The sequence below is a fragment of the Gracilinanus agilis genome, chromosome 1 (genome assembly GCF_016433145.1).
Source record: "Gracilinanus agilis isolate LMUSP501 chromosome 1, AgileGrace, whole genome shotgun sequence".
Taxonomy (NCBI): Eukaryota; Metazoa; Chordata; class Mammalia; order Didelphimorphia; family Didelphidae; genus Gracilinanus; species Gracilinanus agilis.
Genome location: NC_058130.1, coordinates 164,330,275 through 164,343,229, shown reverse-complemented (window position 1 = coordinate 164,343,229; position 12,955 = coordinate 164,330,275). Strand labels below are relative to the sequence as shown.

General features: G+C 38.8%; 1 protein-coding gene across 2 annotated transcripts in view; it reads right to left on the bottom strand.

Annotated features, from left to right (window-relative positions):
- The window catches only part of NAA35 (N-alpha-acetyltransferase 35, NatC auxiliary subunit), a 63,243-nt gene extending 51,449 nt beyond the window's left edge, over window positions 1–11,794 (bottom strand). The window contains exons 1-2 of one of the 2 annotated variants that reach the window (XM_044658621.1): window positions 11,694–11,794; window positions 10,324–10,458 (exon numbers count right to left, since the gene is read on the bottom strand). In XM_044658621.1, the coding sequence (XP_044514556.1) occupies window positions 10,324–10,453 (130 nt within the window). In that variant the 5' untranslated portion in view covers window positions 10,454–10,458; window positions 11,694–11,794. Of the gene's footprint in view, window positions 1–10,323; window positions 10,459–11,553; window positions 11,634–11,693 lie in introns of those variants that run through there. The other variant, XM_044658630.1, reaches the window with a different exon arrangement.
- Between the last annotated feature and the right edge of the window lie 1,161 nt (window positions 11,795–12,955).

Genomic DNA, 12,955 nt, shown 5'->3' with positions numbered 1-12,955 from the left:
AACAAGAACTATAAAGAATTCATACAAGTAAATAAGGTCATTTTCAAATGGATATTAGGTTAAAAAAAAAAGCAACAAACCATTCTCAAGAATTTCAAATTATGAACAATCATATGAAGGACTGCTCCAAATCACTAGTCTCCTTTTTATAACTCAAACAACTCTTAAGATTTTACCTCATGTCTAGAAAATTGGCAAGTTAGAGGTCATTGAAAGAAAGACACTATATACTAGTGACAGTGAACCTTATAGAGACAGAGTGCCGTGCCCCACTCCCATACCCCACCCCCAGACCTTGTGCCCTGACCCTTCACCCCACACAGGGGAGGAAGAAAGTGATCCCATTGGGCTGCTGGGAGGAGGGGTGGGTGAAGTGTGGGAGAGGCCTGAGCACTCTACTTCCTTCCCACTCTGCCTCCTGTGAGCTGCTCACTTTATCCCCTGTATGCTCCCATTGGCTGCTGGGCAGAGGTGTGGGGGAATGTGAAAAAATGTAATCAGGCATAGCAGAGAGGGAGAGGGGAGCACCTCCACCTGAGTCCCTCTGCCTTTCTAGTAACAAACTTGGGGGGGGGGGGGGCTGACAGAGAGCATTCTGCATGCCATCTTTGGCACCTGTGCCATAGATTCACCATCACTGTTATATGCTGTGTACTGTTGATGCTGCCAATTGGTCCACCTCTAGAAAGCAATCTGGAATTATGCTAAGAATCTGAAAAAAAGTCTGATACCAATTAATGCAAAAATCTCATTGATAGGCATATACTCCAAAGAGGTCAAGAAAGAAGGAAGGGGGTAGCTGGGTAGCTCAGTGGATTGGGAGCCAGGCCTAGAGACGGGAGGTCCTAGGTTCAAATCTGGCCTCAGACACTTCCTAGCTGTGTGACCCTGAGCAAGTCATTTAACTCCCATTGCCTAGCTCTTACCACTCTTCTGCCTTGGAGCCAATAAACAGTATTGACTCCAAGATGGAAGGTAAGGGTTTTAAAAAAAAAAAGAAAAGACAGAAGGAAAAGTTCTATATATGCCAAATATTCAAAAGCAGGACTTTTTATGGCAGCAAAGAACTGAAAATAAAAGTTAACACCTTAAATTTAAATATACACTGTAGAAAAGCTAAATAAACTGTGCTACATCAATGTAATAGAATATTGCTACACTCATATTATGAATATGAATACAAAGAAGACTTATAGGAGTTAAGATTTATATGAACTGATACAAGTGAAGTAAGAATTAGGAAAATAATACACGATGACAACAACATAAACAAAAAACACAAAAAATGAAACTGAGCAGCATATAATTAAAATAGCAAAGCTTGGCCCAACTGAAGAACTCATAAAATATACTGGAGTGATTATGGATATTGATCATTTACATAAATCAATGGACTTTATTTATGTGTCTACTCTTTTTGCTAGGGCTGTTTTGTCTCTTTTTTATATTTGTTACAAAGATGACTTGTAGGGCAAAGATTTATTCTGAAATAAAAGTGATATAAAAACAAAAGATAGCAAATTTGAAATTTTACCAATGTGTTTCATTTTTTATTATGCTTGCTTTTTTCTTTTTCAAAACAAAACACAACACAACATAACACAACACAAACCCCTTACCTTTTGTCTTGGCTCCAAGGCAGAAGAGTGGTAAAGGCTAGGCAATGGCGGTTAAGCGACTTGTCCACGGTCACACAGCTAGGAAGTATCTGAGGCTAAATCTGAATCCAGGACCCTCCCTCCTCTCCCCCTGGTCTCCAGGTTGGGCTCTCATATCTATGGAGTGACCTAGCTGCCCACTATGCTTGCTTTTCTAATAACGAATTATCCAAATCCCAACCCATTGTCATCTGGCTTCTAACCTCACCACATAAATGAAAATATGCTGTTCAAGGTTATTGATGATTCTGTCAATAAATCTAATGGCAATTCTTTAGGTCCTATCCTTCTCAACTTTTCTGCTGAATGTGACACTGGTGAATATTCCTCTTCCTAGATACTCTCCCCACAATGGATTTTCATGACTGATTTTTAACTTCATCTAGAAGAAGATTCTACAATGTTTTCTACTTGATACAGGGCACCTGTGAACAGAAGCACTGGAAAAATTCCTCTTCTACATGAACTTTGCATTAGATGCTTCTATGATCAAGTCAAATTCCTTTTCATGCTTTGTTTAATATTAATAGACAGAGGAGTTATATATCCCAAGAAATCTTGTATAATATTTGATATATTTAAGGCAGATATCTGAAGAATAGCCAGTAAGGCCACACTTTATTCTACTGAAATGCTTCTTTAGACAACAAACAATAGGCTTAAAAGGATCTTACAATTTCTATATTTTTCAGTTAATTGTGGCATTATGAAGATGTGATCCACTCTTGCAAGTCAACTTGTCTCCTTTTCATGCTTTTATTAAGAATGCCCTGAGGAATTCAAAGAATCATGGGAAGAAATTCAAAGAAACATAAAAAGATCAGTATGAACTGATGCAAAGCAAAATAAGTAGAACCAAAAGAATAACTACAACTATGCAAAGGAAAAGATCATATACTTTGAGGAACTGAAAAAGTAAAAAAGGTCCTAGAGAACAAACAAAACAATCCTCCCCTCACAGCATAGGGGCAGAGGAATACTAAGACAGAATACTATTTGTACAAATTTGCAAAGGATCTGATATTTTTTCTTGTCTTTCTTTGTCCCAAAGGAGGATTCAATGAGGAAAGAGTGTTGAAATGATTAAGATACAAAGGCAACAATAAAACATATTTTTAAAAAAGAATGCTCTATATGAAGGTGTAAATTTTTCTCAAAGATGCCCTAAGAGATTCTTAAGTAGGCATAAGGGCTGCTATTGACATTTTCTGGATCAATTTTTTGGGGGTAGTAAGATTTATCTTTTTCCAAGTTTTTGGTAAACATCCTGTCTTTTCTTAAAATTAAATTTTATGTTCTTCAATTAACAAGCACTTATTTTTTCTTATCTCCTTTCACCCTTCTCCCAAGAAGGAAAAAAAGCAAAATTCTTATAACTACACAGTCAAACAAAAAAAACCTTCCCACATTGGCTATGTCTGAGACAATACATCTCATTCTGTATAGTGAGCCTATCACCTCTCTTGTCAGGAGGTGGGTAGCAGCTTCATCACTGGTTCTCTGGAATCTTGGTTGGTGGTCATGATGATCAGTTATTTTGTGAATTGTTCTCCTAGTTCTGCTCACTTCACTGTATCAGTTCATACAAATTTTCTGAGGGTACTCTATTATTGGTATCCTTCTGTCACCTCCTTCAGTTACCGTTAAGAATTGATTTCTCAACACCCTCAAAATCACACAGTCTCCAACAAAGACCTCTTTACATTTTGTCTACTCTCACTGATCCTTTTTTCTTTTCTTTAATACTACTTCTACTTCTTTATGTAGCTCTGGAATTCAACTGTGGTGGCTACCCTGGCTTTGATAGAGAAAATTTCATAGAAATCTTCAAAATTTTTTCCAATTTCATCTGATCATTGTCCTCCCTCCAATTTCATCTTTAAATGCCTGGCTTAGGTGAATCACTTGCCAAAATTTCTTAACATTTCTTTTCTCAGCTTCTTGCTGTCCTATAAGATAATGCTGTTTATAATCTTCCGCCATCTTCCTTTTTAAGGCTTTACAAATTTTACATTCTATATTGGTATTACCTTTGATTGCCACCTCAATTTGCTTGGCAAGGACAATGAATGTGGTTTTTAAGCTCTTTATTCTCAGTATGGCAATCAATTCATTTCGGTAAAATTTCCTTAGGAAATGGAGATGTCTCTTCTATTGTTTCCATTTTTTGACATCAATAGTGTTTAACCAGGTCAGACTCAAGATGTTTTAACTGCATGTTCTATCTTCTACTACTCATCATTAACCTTTCTTCTAATTTGGTATTGAATTTGATCTTTGCTCTAACAAGAAGTTAAACTCCCTTTACAAAGATAGAAAGTCAGAAATGACTTTGAAATCCGTAACTGGTTGTTTTATTTCTATTAAAATCAAATCAAAAAAAATTTTTTTGTAGGGGGAGAGCATGACTTCTGGTGCTTGCATATTCAATGCTCTGAGACTTACTTATTAAAGAAAGTATTCATGAGATACAGGCGATAGCCTTCTGTATAGGCTACAAATCTTTGGTATTTCTTGTTTCTTCCTCTTTAATCATGTTTTCTTATATAATTTTCACAGTTCTTTTCTATGACCATCTTTGCTTTGAAGATACTGAGCATTTGAGTATGCACACTAACTTCATTTAGAGGATTTTTATCAAGTTTTACATAAAATTTCTCTAACTCCTCATAGTGATCTTTTTGCATATGTTTATTATTGGCCATATAAAATGATCAAGTGCTCCATGAAATGTTTCTTGTAGCTTTTGGACACACAATAAAACTAACTTCATAAACTCTTTAATTTTTTCTCCAAGGAAAACCTGTGATCTTAAAGGGAAAAAAGTCTTTATATTTAGGTATACCCTCCCTTTGTCTTTCAGTTCTCCTTGAGAGACTATTATGGTTCTATTTTTCCAGTAGCACTTTTATTTATTCACTTTATTTATATATTACTTATTTATTCACTAAACAAATACTTCACATTTAGAGTATTAACCACTAAGTTAATGTTCACGGATGGTTTAAAAATTGTATGACTTGGGGTCAGGTAAGTGGCTCAGCAGATTGAAAGCTAGGCATAGACAGGAAGTCCTGAATTCTAATCTGGCCTTGGACACTGCCTAGCCATGTGACCTTAGGCAAGTCATTTAACCTCCACTACTTAGCCATTACCACTGCCTTGGAATCAATATATGGCAATAATTCTAAGACGGAAGGTAATGGCTATGTTTTTTTTTAAAGATTGACGGACTCTCGGCATCTTTTGTCTTATTTTCCCAATATTCTGCTACCATCACTTGTACAAGCAGAAAGGGATTGTACATGACTGATGGCCATTAGAAAAATTTCTTAATATCATGAGTTTCCATAAGTAAAAAAATTAACCATCAAGTAGAAGACTTACTGGTAATGAGCCTCTCAAAATTCAGCTAGGCTGATTCTAAGAAAAAAGATGCATAAACTCTGTTGGCTCCATACTTGGAATCTGCCTAGCATAAAAGAACCTGCCAGAGCTTGAAAGAGAATTTAAATTCTGTTTGTCTATTTTAAGTTAATCAATCAAGAACCTGGAGTCCCCAGCCTTTCACACTTAGTCATTAACACTTAGTAAGAACCTTTTTACTAGAAAAGGAAGTTCATATCCTAAAAGACCACAAGTACTGGCCCGGGGGGCAGTTCTAGGCAAATTGGGAGACTGGGACTGATTTCTGAGATGTGACAAGGAGAGCTGATGGGTGGAGAAAACTGTGTATAATCAGGAGCCTCTAGGACCTGGGAGCTCTTGTGCGGGTCTTTTGCCTTGTGGGCATGAGCTCTGGTGAGGTTCTTCAGATTTTCGGCTTTCTGATTTGGACTTTGGCTTCCTGATTCTGACTTTGGATTTTGGTGAAGATTCAGCTTTCTGCATTGGAAATTTCAGTGTTCAGGCTGAAGAGGGATGCTTACTTGGGTGAGACTCTTGGTCTTTGGGGTGAGAGACTGCCCTTTGCAACTAAGTCTCTTCAGCAGCAGTCTCTGGTTGTTGAGACACTCTCCTGGGCTAATGAGATTTTCATTCGAATTTGCATTCATGGTCTGGAGGCACTCACACCCAGACTGGGAGTATTTTTAGCTAGGCAATATTTTCTACCTCCTTCCTATATTTCCCTCTCTTACTATCACTATTTTGCTGTAATAAAGCTACTAACAGTCTCATGACTTAATATTTAATTATTATAAACCACAACCACAACTTTTTAAAATTCTTATATTTGTCAAACCCATTTTAATTATTACAACTCCAAGATCATTTTTCCATGAAAAGGCATTAGGGGGTGGCACTGTAGAAGCATCTTCTATAATATCATGGTGATTACAAATTAGTCGAAGTATTATTGCTTTCATAACTTTGAGCTTAATTAGGACCAACCCAAAGGACTTTAATTTCCCACCAAGAAAAGAGAAGGTAAACAGATACTATACTGCAGTGATTATTTTTTGTAGTTCTTTGATTTTACCATAGACTCGCCTCTTTATTCTGTCCTCATTTCTCTAAAAGTCCTGCATGGTCATCAACTGGAAAATGGGAAAAAACTTTAGTACATGAAATCAAAAGTTCATTCCAAAAGAAGCAATGAATATGAAAACTTAGAAACATGAAAAGATTTGAATGAATTGATGAAACAAGATATGGAGAACCAAAGAACAATACGCATAATTACAAAAGTATAAATTAAAAGATAAATAAAAGAAGCTAAACTTTAAGTAACTGAAAAAACAATTAGGAACCTAGAACACCAATAACGAAACACTGATTTCATGGCAGGGAAGTGAAGGTCTACTAAGACAGAATGTCACATATCATTTCAGATTCAGTCACTATATCAAATGTTTTTGCTTCATTATTACTATTACAAAAGAGTTCAGTCTGGAGTAGGAGCAGAAGGAAGAGGGTTTCCTCTCCAGAAATTATCATGGTATCAAGACAAAACACATCAATTAAAATTAACTTCATTTTTAGTTTCTTGATATAATTGGAAATAGCTTTATATGTAAATGAAACCAGGATTAAGAAGCACCTGTTGTATAGAATAACTTTGATCCTCTAAATTTCAGTGGAAGCAAGGAAACAATCAACACACTACTAATAGTAGTGTTCAATAGTATAAATATTCTATAAGCTACAGTTGGCAAAGTTCTTCAAATTAACTGACTTTATTTCTCTGGTACTTAATGCTCCTTCAGTATTTCATTTGCTCTTAAGAAGGTCTGCCCTGCAGAATCGATCAAATAACCTAATTTTATTTTATCCAACAGAAGTAAAGACTTTAAGCAACTTAAGGTAAGTTGTAAAGAATATCTAAGATGACAAATAAAAACAGAGAAGATAAAACAAGGGAGAGATTTTCCTGATATTAGTAGACATTAGTTATAGGAAACTCTAGGGCAGTGTTGGGAAAATATTGGTATGCATGCCGGCCCCAGCACAGGAGACCTGCTTGTTTCCCCTCTTGGGGGAGAACTCACAGGCAGCTTTGAAGTTGCTCTCTGGGCACATGGACTCAAAAAACCTTTGCCAACACTGCTCTAGGGTGTAATGAGAAAACTGGACTTAAAGAGTCAGAACACTTAAGATTGAGGTTCTAGTACTCCCTACAAATCTATGAAATATTGCCAAGAAAAATGTGGGTCACAAGCAGGGTCACAAAGAGTTGGACAACTGAAATAAATGAACAACACCAAATAGCAGTAGTAGTAATAGCAGCAGCAGCAAGCATTCATGTAGTCTTTTAAGTTTCCAGAGCATTTTACATATACTATCTCAGTTGAGAAATTTGTTTCTTTACTGTGTTCTCAGGCTCCAGGACCATAATCCCAGCTTCCAAAACCATATTAGTAGTAACTCACCCTCCAAGTGGTGACTGAGACTGTACAAGTGGTTGGTTGGGCAGGCCTTGGTTTACACTCTGCCTACATGAATCTTTAATTCCAAATGGCAATGGAAAAGATTAACCAGAGTCAAAGGAGTACAGGCAGTTTAAAGTCAAATACAGTGCACTGATTGCACAAAGATAATGAAAGAACAACTGAATGGCCTTTTCTCAGTCTTTCTTGGCCTCTCAGCATTCCCTGATGAAGACCAGTCTCCTTTAGTTGGAACTAAACTCCCTGATGTTTTCTGCCTCTTGATTTCTTCTTTTCTTTTTTAATTTTTCTTGATTTCTAAATTGTGGGCCTTCCTAAAGGAGGTCTTTAGCTCTCTGGCGTAAGCCACTCATTCTCAGCTCCAGCCTTCTTTTGTACCTCACATCTAGTAAGTACCAAATCTAGCATTTATTAATAATCAATAATTAGTAATAATCAAACTAGCATTTATTAAACACCTGCCACAAGCTGTGCTAGGCAATGGGAAAATAAATACAAAACTAAAACCCTTGTCCTCAAGAAGCTTATGGTCTACCATGTTGGAAAGCATGTAAACAAGTTAAATACAAAACAGTGACACAGTAAATACAAAGTAATAACTACCTAATTGATCTATTTCTGCTCTAGTCTTATCTTGTACATAGTTGCCAAATTAATTTAATATTGCTTTCATACTTTCACCATGGCATTACTCTGCTCAATACTCCCAATGGTCCTCTATAGAATAAAGTTAAAAGTCCTTGGATTAATATTCAAGACTCTCAGGGAGCAGCTGGGTAGCTCAGTGGATTGAGAGCCAGGCTTAAAGACGGGAGGTCCTGGGTTCAAATCTGGCCTCAGACACTTCCTAGCTGTGTGACCTTGCCTTGCAAACAATACATAGATTCTAAGGCAGAAGGTAAAAAAAAAAATAATTCAAGACTCTCTAAAATCTCAACACAACTTTCCTGTCCAATCTTATTTTCTACTACCAAATTATCCCTTTATTTGTGCCTAGTTGGTTTACTCACTATTTACTGAACATACACCTGTGGTCATACTGGCTTCCCTTCCCGCAAAACTAGAACCATCCTTCCTTCTCACCTGTTTTTCCAAACTCTCCCCCATCCTTTAACACTTAACTAGTTATATGAATGACTGAGTCAAATAACTAGTTGTATGAATGACTGAGTCAAATCACTTAACTTCTCTGAGCCTTGCTTTCCTTATCCGTAAAATGGGGACAATAGCATGTACCTTATTGTCGTGTATAAGGATCAGATGAGATAACATATGTAAAGTGCTTTGAAAACCTTAAAATACTATATTAACTATTATTATAATAGCAGTAATTATATGACACTGAATTGTGCACAACCCCAATCCACCCTGCCCCCACCATTTTTTTTTTGCCTTTCTTAGCATGCCAATACAAGTTTCTAGCATACAGTAGGTGTTTAATAAATGCTTACTGATTTATTTCATTGGATTCTCACAACACTGTGAGGTAGGTACTGTTATTACCCCTTTTTTAAAAAAATTAGGAAAGTGGGATTAAGTTCTCTCATCTTAAATCATATGCTGCCTTTATTATTTAATTATTCACATGTGTCTGATTTACTTGAGACTACAAAATCCTCACAGACCACAATCTACTTCACTGACGGCAACTTCCTTATCATATGAAGAGAGATTATTAGTCTAGATCAGAAGTTCTTAATTTGGAATCCACAGACCAGAGGGATCAATGAACTTGGATAGGAAAAAAATTACCTCTTAATTCACTAATCTCTAACAGAAATTTGGCTTGTCCATCAATTACCTAAAAACATTATTTTGAAAATGTCTAGTTTGTCCTAGATATTTCAAAGAAAGCCACTCCAGCTTTAAATTCTATGGTCACATTACCTATTGAGATCTTCCAAAGAGGGTAACAGAAGAGTGCTACAGGCAAGTTTGGCATACCTGGTAACCCAGAAGTCCCAGAAAGGCCCGCTTAAGCTACTTTAGTCTCACCCTGTTTTGTATTATACGCAGTGAAACTTCTGTTTAATAAATGTGGCCATAAAAGGTATATGGAAAATCCAAGTATGTACAAAAGTCTTCTGTTATAGCAACTGTGTCTGAAGTCATAGATTCATTGAATTGGAGAGAACCTCATAGATCACAAGTCTAGTACAACTCTCTGCCTTGTACATATAGAACTATCTATTTTCATCTGAATGAATATTTACCAATTTTTAACTCTAAATTAAGTATCTCTGACTCATTCCAGTTCTAAGTGTCAGTGGGGAATAATGGAATTCTTATTAGATGGATAAACAAGAAACTGGAAAAGGAAGACATCTATGACTGGCTTAATATGTAGGCTTCAATCTTCCTGTTGGCTATTGACTTTCGAAATTAGTCAAACAAAGAAATGACCTTAAAAGAAATTGAAAGCAAAGCTGTGTAACAGGTACTCCCCAGGCTCACACCCATAAAAGACCATTGAATGATTTTACTAATTCTAAAGGATTAGTGCTTACATAGGCAAAAATCTTTGACTAATTATAAGTATTTCTATGCATTTACTTTTACTTATAAAATATTTTAGAACATTGTTGTAATCAATATTTACAAGGTACATTTTGGTTTTCACCAAAGTCAAATTAGAGGCAAGTGGAAACATAATTACAAAGATACTTTATAAGTTTTCTTTTTTTAATACAGGCCATGAGAATTTGGAAATAAAACTCAAATTTTATTTTATCTTTTCCCCTAGTAGCAGCACTCCTGGTCCAAAAGTTACCACTCACCTCGACAAGCTTCTTCGAAATCTTGAGTTATGTCTACCCAATTTGTACTTGTACTGTTCTTTTCCATCTTTTCAGGTATACTGAGCTCCCATCCTGAATCATCATCTTCTACAGAAGCTTTCATAACCATTTTATCTGTAAAAAATGTTAAAATGAAAATAATAGCTTTCAGCACTCCACAAAACTCAAGTATTTACACAAAGTTTTCTCTCTTAAATTATCAAATGGAGTACCATAGTTAGAAAACCCAGGCTATACTACTTCCTCACTGTGTGACCTTGGACAATTCATTTCACCTATCTTCTTTTGTGTTTGAGGATAATGATCACTAAGGTCCCTTTCATTCAACTCTAACATTTTATGATTTTAACTCATATCTTAAGACTAGAAGAACTCTAGTGGTGGAATGAATTTTGTAGATCATCTAGTACAGGCCTCTCATTTTACAAACTAAGAGAACCTGAAGCCAAACCGATCCCACAGTAATTCGTGATTGGTCAGGTCTGGGCCCCAGTATAACTCTAAAGTTATACTCTCTTTCTCTAACCTAACTCTCAGAATCTGCCACTAGTCAGAGGTACCCTTTTACTGGAACTGTTTTAAGAGTTGGGCACATACCTCATACCTCTCGTTACAGATCTGAGGCCAAGGTAGTGCATGGGGCCCCAGGTTTGGGGCAAAGTAACTCTGTCAAGGTCCACTCCCCTAAGAATCATTATGGATCTTTAAGGGGACTTAGTCCTATGAACACTAGTGACTGTCTTTCTGAGACACCAGAAGACAACAATAAGGCTGAAGACCACTCTGCTCGTTCCGATAAATGCAGTTGGAGCGCTCCTAACTTTGAGGGCCGGTGGCCACCAGTGAAGCTCCTTCCTCGGATGACTCGGACTCCGACTCCTCCTTCTCTGGAACCCCCACCCCCAGCTCAGGAAGGACCACGGGCTGCTGGACACACCGCCTTACCAGGCGACCTGAAGGGGCACCTACACCGCGCTGCCAGACTCCCCGCCTGCCTCTCCCCACCCCCCCAAGCGTCTGCTGCGCCTAGTGGTTCGGGGGCACCCCGGGTCGGATCGGGCCCGGCCCCCAGCCCCTGGCTCCGGCTAGAGGAGAGGCGCAGGGAGAAGCAGGCGAGGCAAGGACAGAGCTGGCTAGCTTTCCCCCGTTCGCCGGGTAGACGCGCCGGAGACACCGGGAGGGCGGGGCCGGGCAGCTCGGGGCCCCTACCTGGGGCGAGGCGGGCCAGGGGCCGCAGGGTGACCCGCCGGCTCCGAGGGTCCCCAGTACCACAGAACTCCGCGCCACGACCGCGACGCTCCGAAAGGCAGAGCAAGGAATTTCCGGGGCTGCGCTGTAACGGTCCCTACCGACTAGTTCGGCGGCGCCCTTGCCGCCACGCACCGTACCGCCTCCGCTGCCGACCTCGGAAATAACGTCGCCGCCACGGCCGCCCCCTCCCCGAGCAGACCAGCCCGGCCCGGCCCGGCCGCGTGCGCGCATGCGCGCATGCGTACGCCCAGTTCATGGGACCCCGCCCCCTCCCTTACTCCCAGGAGCCTTGATCACCATGCCACACACACGCACACATACACTCAACCACACACACATGCACATACTACATACACACATGCACACGGACACGCACAACTTCTTCCACTCAATTCTCCTCCCCAATCTCGGCAAAGGAGTCTCAATTCTCGCGTAACAAAAAGAATCTCGCGATAGCAGTTTATTCTTTTCCTTCTCAGGCTTTCCTTTAAGTCCCCTTTCCTAAGGAGAGGTGGTAGAGTGGGCGGGACCAAAGATGTGGGCGTGGCCTGGACGCATGTAAGGACGTATGTAAAGACGCGTGTTGCGGGGGCGAGGCTGTGGCTTGTACTCTACTGCGCTCGTGGGTCCTGTCACTCGTTCGGCTAGGATGCACGTGTTGTGTGTTCCAACCCTGGCTTCCTCCCGGAGCCTTCTCCACCTTCTTCCCCCACCCCCCCCCACCCTACAGTCTTGCACCCGGCCCAGCTCAACCCAGCTCCCTGTTGGCCCTAGCCCCATCCTCATTCCCCGGTTGTATTCTGGGTGATGGTAGAAGTGGGAGAAAAGTGCGATCATAACAAAGGCTAATTCATCTCAGCGGTTCCAAGAGAAAACGGGCAGCAAATAAAGAGGCTTTTGGAATAGCCAATGAGCCACTTTGAAGGATTTATTTGACCTACAACAATATATGGCACATAGTAGGTGTTTAATAAATGTTTATGGACTGAGGTTTAACAAGCCACTTATATTTAGGAATTCTAAGGCTTTATAGGAAAAAAAATCCCTTCCCATACAAATAAAATTGGATACTTATATGTCCGATCTTTATTGTTTTTATTAAAGATTTATCATGTATGGTATGCTATTATATATTGGTATAGATTTTTCTATTTTATATTTTTTAAAGATAAAATAATTCAACAAAATGACAAAGTGGATTTAGAGCATGAGATCTTAATTTTCTTATATTGTGTAGCAATTTGGTAAAGCTTCTGCACTCCATCTAAATGTATCAAATAAAATACATAAGATTACAAAAGAAACCAATCATGTTGAACTGGAGATATCAAAATATTAACAAAACAAAAAACTCATGGAC